We start from the raw sequence: 5,814 nt of genomic DNA on the forward strand, positions 1-5,814 counted from the left end.
AGAGAGAGAGAGAGAGAGAGAGAGAGTCCACTGCTGCAATTACTACTCATCTGAGGGAATGGCAACAAATGCCTCTTGATTGAGCCTTTATCTGGAGCAGCTCTGCAGTATAATCTTCCTTTTTACATCAAAGGCAGCCAGAGCCTTTCAGTGATGTAGAGCCTTGGTTATTGTTATTACAGGAGGCAATCTCTCAGAGCTCCAAGCATCAGATCATAGGGGAGAATGGAGTGTTATGAAATGATTCCATATTCATGTAAAGTTTGACAGCTTTCAGACCCCATGGCATTTCACTGCCAACCCAATGGTACCACAAATAAAAATAAAAGGACAATATGTTTACCTGAAATGCTCCCCCACAACCCTTTACAACCCCGTAAATTAGAACATCAGGGCTGAGCTACCTGCTGGGTAGCCAATACACTCATACACCCATACACACAAACACACACACACACACACACACACACACACTTATCTGCTTTCAGGCAGGTGTAATATCAGAGAGGGACCTCTCCACCTCAGGAGAGTAGCAAGGGAAAATTGAGTTTCATTTTTCAATGTCAGTGAAGATGTGCCGCAAAAAAGGCCTGATATCACCCAAACGAGAACTTCATTCATGGTCCTCTCGAATCAAATGTAAGATTAGGTGGAGATGCTAAAATACTCACTACATTACCCACAGCATCAGGGAGCATGTGCGAAACACTTTTACTGAATTACATCATCCTCAGAGACTGTTGGAAGGGTTCACTTGAAGAAGATGATGCTAGTGTTCAGAAATGTCTCCGTTGCATGCGGCTGCTTGTTAGCCAAGTCGCCCCATGACATTCACCCAGCAGGCCTGTGATTCGCCAGGCTTTTCCTCACAAGAGCACTGAAGGTCAGGGTGGAGGGAAGGTCTTTTCACAGGGGTCAAATGGCATCGTTTTCCATGGAAACCAAGAGAATGACATTCCTCATGAAGAGAAGGGGAAACGAATGGCAATGGAGGAGTGCAAAGAGAGGAGCTTGTGTGTAAGTCTGTGGGGGAGTCTGTGATTTAGATGGATGTATTGTACTAAGGTGGCAACTGTACAATGACTGTTTTCAATAAGCAGTGAGGGGAGTTCATGATTGCTTAGGATCCTGTTCACATCAACACTGACCATAAAAAAAAAAAATGTCCTAATGTTGCTACAGTGGCATCTGTACACTAGACATTAGGGGCTAGACTTACTAAACAGGGCAAATTAGCATTAGAGCGCAATTCTATAAATACTGATGGGAGGGGAAAATTTTGCAGAGGATTTACTGATAATAGAGGTGCAAATCAGCACTGGTTTTACGCTTCAATTCGATTACAATTATCATGTGGATGATTCAATTCAATTCAATGTGACATTGCATCACGATTATATTATATTCAATTTATTTATTATTAAATTGTATCAGCAGGGTACTTTTTAAAATAATTGTTTTCTGTTATATTATTCATTTTTTAATATATATAAATAATCATAAAAAATTCAAAGTAGGTCTAAATACAGCTTCAAAACACACAAGCAAATATAATATAATGAAGGCCAAAAAGACAATTACAAGTGGGAAAAAAGCACTTTCATTATCTGAGAGTGCCAAGCATCGAAAGTTTATAGAATCATAGTTATGGGTTTTTCTTTTTTCATCAGCATTATTGCCATTTGGTTATTAGAGAGGAGATCAGACACTGGCCGCTTTAATAGACTGCTTTCACACTAATGCACAGATATATTTCCACATATCAGATGTTTTGTCATGTTCTGAAAACATGACTGACTGTTACTGACATCAGTTTTGTAAAATAAAGGTAGATGCAAGTGCATTTAACTACTCTGCTAGCTTAAGGACAAAATGACCAGCGCAATCTACAAAGAACAGCACAAGTTGGTGCCTGGTTTAAGACATACCGTAAAAAAAAAAAAATAATAAAATTTATGAAATAAAATAAAAATAGCCACTGTCTATATGATCACCATCAATGTTGTAAAGTAGAATTCTAAACTGATGGCTAATTAATCAATTGTGTATTTCCTGGACATGTTTTTATCTATTCCCATTCATGTAATCAGCTATTTATCAGAATGTCATTATTCTGGCTCCTTCTCCAGGCTTCTGTTGTTTGTCTGGAAGCACAATATCTTGCTGGGCTGATTGGTGTTTGTAGGGAATTATCGTTGTGCGCCAAGCCAGAGTAAACCAAACAAAGCAAGCCGGTGCCTCGCCAGAATCAATCTATCGTCTACAGAAGATGCACAAAAGGAATTCTGCTTTAATCATTCAAAGTTTAGGGGAGACCCAATGTGCAATAGCACAACCTTCCAGCCTGGCTCATGTGTTCTCAGAAAACCTCAGAATAATTGTCTTTCTCGCTCCAACACGCCCGCCAATGAGGCCTGCCAACGATGCCAGCCATGTCCCATCTGCAGCTTAGCATTCTGGGTAAAGCGTCGGCCCAGAGCAGAGAGTGCTTCACGGCGGGAGAGGAGGAGACGAGTCTTTTTGGCCGAAGCCCACCCTGCCGAACTTTCCATCCAGATGTGAGCACAGCGGCAGAGCGGATTAAAGTCTGTCTGTGTCTAAGAGGTGTAGAAGAAGCGAACGTTTCGGCAATCTAAATGGAAATCATGCCATCTGTTTGGAACTGATCCTTGTGACTCAGGCCGAATCTGTATGCCACAAACTGACTCAATGCACTGATCCATAACATAGAGCGACTGAATATGTGAAGTCTTTCTTTTTTTTTTGATGAATTTAGAGCTTCGTGATTGTGATTTAAAAAAAAACAAAAAAAAACAATGACGTCATTATTTAACTCAAGTTAGTTAAGTTTTAATTCAGGCTGTGCAATAAATTGTATTTTAATCATGATCATATACACCTCAGCAATATTTGCCTGCTAATTATCCTGGAAACCTTACATTTTAATTTGGCATGTGTGTTCTCTTGCACTGGTAAGAAGCCTTCACGGGCTTTCATGTTTGCGGTTGCCAGATGTCAAGAGTTTAAATTCCCCAATCTTAAAATCAACAGACACGTCTGTGATTGGGTACAATGCTCAGCTGCTACAAAACACACTGTAAATAGATGCAACAAGAGTAAACTGATATGACAAGTGTATTGACACTTTTCCATAAATCGCAATCTTGCCTGATTTTTTAATTAATTGAGAAGTGCTAGTTAGTGTGTTGAAACACGCCAGACACTCTCTCTGATGGCTAGGAGTGAATAGATTAAGTATTGCAGGTAATGAGCCACTTCTACTTCTAAAACCTTTAGCAATATTATCATCTTTAATGTTTGGAACATGCATTGTGAAGAATGACTTACCCTGCTCAAGCCCATGTGATAACTGCTTTTTTCCAGCTCAAGAGATTCCAGCAGCTCCTCGACAGCCTGAAAACACACAGACACGCATGTATAAAACACAGAGACAGACATAAAGATTTAGTATGTTGTCTAGCTCAGAGAGGCACCAAGTGGACAGAGTGCTGACTGGGGTGCTCTTTCTGTCCAAAAGCTAAGCCACCTTGGGGAAACCAGGTCACAAACAACTGTCTTAATGTCTGACCCCTCTCTTCCACTCACCCATGAGTGCTTTCTTCCTGACAAGATGTCAGGCAAATAACAACATGGCAGGGGATTAAAAAAATCTCTGTGGACTGATGACTAATGGCTAGAGTTTGAGCTAAAAGCACAGGGAGGTATTGAGTGCTCTCTGCAGGGGCACAGGGGCCGACTGGTGACCAGGTTCAGCGGTGAGAGACAAGCGAAAAGCCCGCGTCTCAGACTGAGCAGCAGCAGATAGATCACAGGTCTAATCGGGAATCTGCTGAGAATTTGTTACCAAAGAGAGACCTCAGAAAAGTGTAGCAAAAGCAACATGAAGATAAAGATCATTCTCCTGAGAAATATATTGGCCTATAACACGTTTAAATACTGACTTATTTCTTGAGTGCTATAAAAAAGATCATATACATACAGTACCAGTCAAAAATAGTATGTCAACAACAAACAAAAGTATTGAAAACAGGACCAAAAAAGTAATTAAACTATATTGTTTTATATTACTTTCCTTTACTCTCTGGTCCTTTTATACTATAAAATAAATAACATAAAACTGGATCCACTGTATACTTTAGAATTAATTTAGTTAGTTAAACTATGTTTTAGATTTTTTTTCTTTGCTCTCTGGCCAATAAAAATATAAGGAAAGAAAAGAAAAGAAAAGAAAAGAAAGAGGAGAAAAGAAAAAGGTCCTTTGATCGATTAAAAAAAAAAAAAAAAAAAAATNTTTAGTTTAGTACATAATCACCATTTGACACATTACCATTTATATTCGTCAAAAAAAACTAAACAAAACAATTTAACATAAGCCTTTGGATCAAACTTTAAGGTAATAAGAAACCTATGTTCATTTAAATATGTACATAGTACATAATAATGTACACATTTAAAATGTACACATATACACATACACGTCCAGTGTATACACAAAAGTTCCCGTTAAGACATTCCAGATCTTTGTAGGCTCAATAACAGAAGCGGGGTCAGCGATAGGACAGGACGCAACTGATAGAGTCGTCACTCTGGGCCCTGATTAAAGCCTTTATTGCCCTGTCACCAGAGCAGAGCTGAGATTAAGGAGGAAAAGATGTGTACTACAGCCCCATTAATCAACAACACAGCTCTCTGCCCTGAGCACTGTCATAATCAATTACACGGAAGAGCAGCTCAAAAAGGAGGAGCCAAGCGGCGTTTGGAAAAACAACAAACTCACAAACACATGCATTAAAAGGACACTCACCCTTCTCTCATCGGTTACAATGTAGTTCCGCCCATGTTTCTTTGTCAGATGAGGAGTCAGCACATCAAAGCGGCGACGGAACTCCGAGAAGACCAAATGATCGGGATAACCTGAGGAAGAGGAGAGCGTTACAGGAGAAGGACATGAGTGATTCTAGAAAGCTACAAGGTCTGTGGAGGTTCAGTAGAGAGCAATGATGGGGCACTGGTCAGTCGCTTATCTTGAGAATGTTCTGCTTACTCAGGGCTTTAGGCAGAAATGTGCCAAAACATTTTCCTGTGACATTTTGCTGATTTCACTGCAATGTTTTCAAAAAGACTACTCAACAAAAAAAAGCCCATGAACGTCTCCAAGAATAAAAAAACGACATCTAGAATGCTACGTAGCATCTGGCCACGTAAGCCCTACAAAGGTCAAAAAGCCCTGCAAGAAAAACGCGATATTCAGAAAAGTCAAACCTGTATGGAGATTTGAACTTTGAAATCTTTCCTCTCTTCATACATTTTTCCACATTCTCTTCAAAATAAAGGTCACAGATCGATAACCAGGGTCATCCGCTATCTTTATCTAATGTTTAAATGCCTAGCTTTTTGAAGTCTAACCTTGGCGGTAGATACGCAGGGCGTCGAGCAGTTTGGAGCCACGCAGCTGTGCTCGGAGCAAGCACACATCCAGCTGCATGAGGCCGTTGTCACAGCTTTCTCCCTGTGCATCTATCTCCCCAGAGCGAGATGACGGTCCTAACACCTTTAAATCCCCAGCCGGCGTCTCTGCTTTAGGCAGCAGACAGTGCACAAAGTGCACCCTGGACCGCCGCACCGTGTCTATAAGCGCATCCTACAGGAAAAAAAAAATACAACATAGTCATGTTAAGTATAATCCATTTTCAAATATTGGCCGCTACATTTTGACAGCTTTTTCTAAAGTAAGAACATTTGCTTTACAGGTATATTTTTTCATAATGCTTCATTTTATATTTATATTTATAT

General features: G+C 40.0%; 1 protein-coding gene across 17 annotated transcripts in view; it reads right to left on the reverse strand.

Moving 5' to 3' along the window:
• The window catches only part of LOC122331781 (unconventional myosin-XVIIIa-like), a 54,756-nt gene that overhangs the window by 15,090 nt on the left and 33,852 nt on the right, over nucleotides 1-5,814 (reverse strand). For all 17 annotated transcript variants that reach the window (XM_043229287.1, XM_043229286.1, XM_043229285.1 and 14 more), the window contains 3 exons: nucleotides 5,428-5,662; nucleotides 4,826-4,935; nucleotides 3,349-3,414 (listed from right to left, as the gene is read on the reverse strand). In XM_043229287.1, coding sequence (XP_043085222.1) covers nucleotides 3,349-3,414; nucleotides 4,826-4,935; nucleotides 5,428-5,662 — 411 coding nt within the window. The remainder of the gene's footprint in view (nucleotides 1-3,348; nucleotides 3,415-4,825; nucleotides 4,936-5,427; nucleotides 5,663-5,814) is intronic.

Source organism: Puntigrus tetrazona, unplaced genomic scaffold, assembly GCF_018831695.1.
Source record: "Puntigrus tetrazona isolate hp1 unplaced genomic scaffold, ASM1883169v1 S000000002, whole genome shotgun sequence".
Taxonomy (NCBI): domain Eukaryota; kingdom Metazoa; phylum Chordata; class Actinopteri; order Cypriniformes; family Cyprinidae; genus Puntigrus; species Puntigrus tetrazona.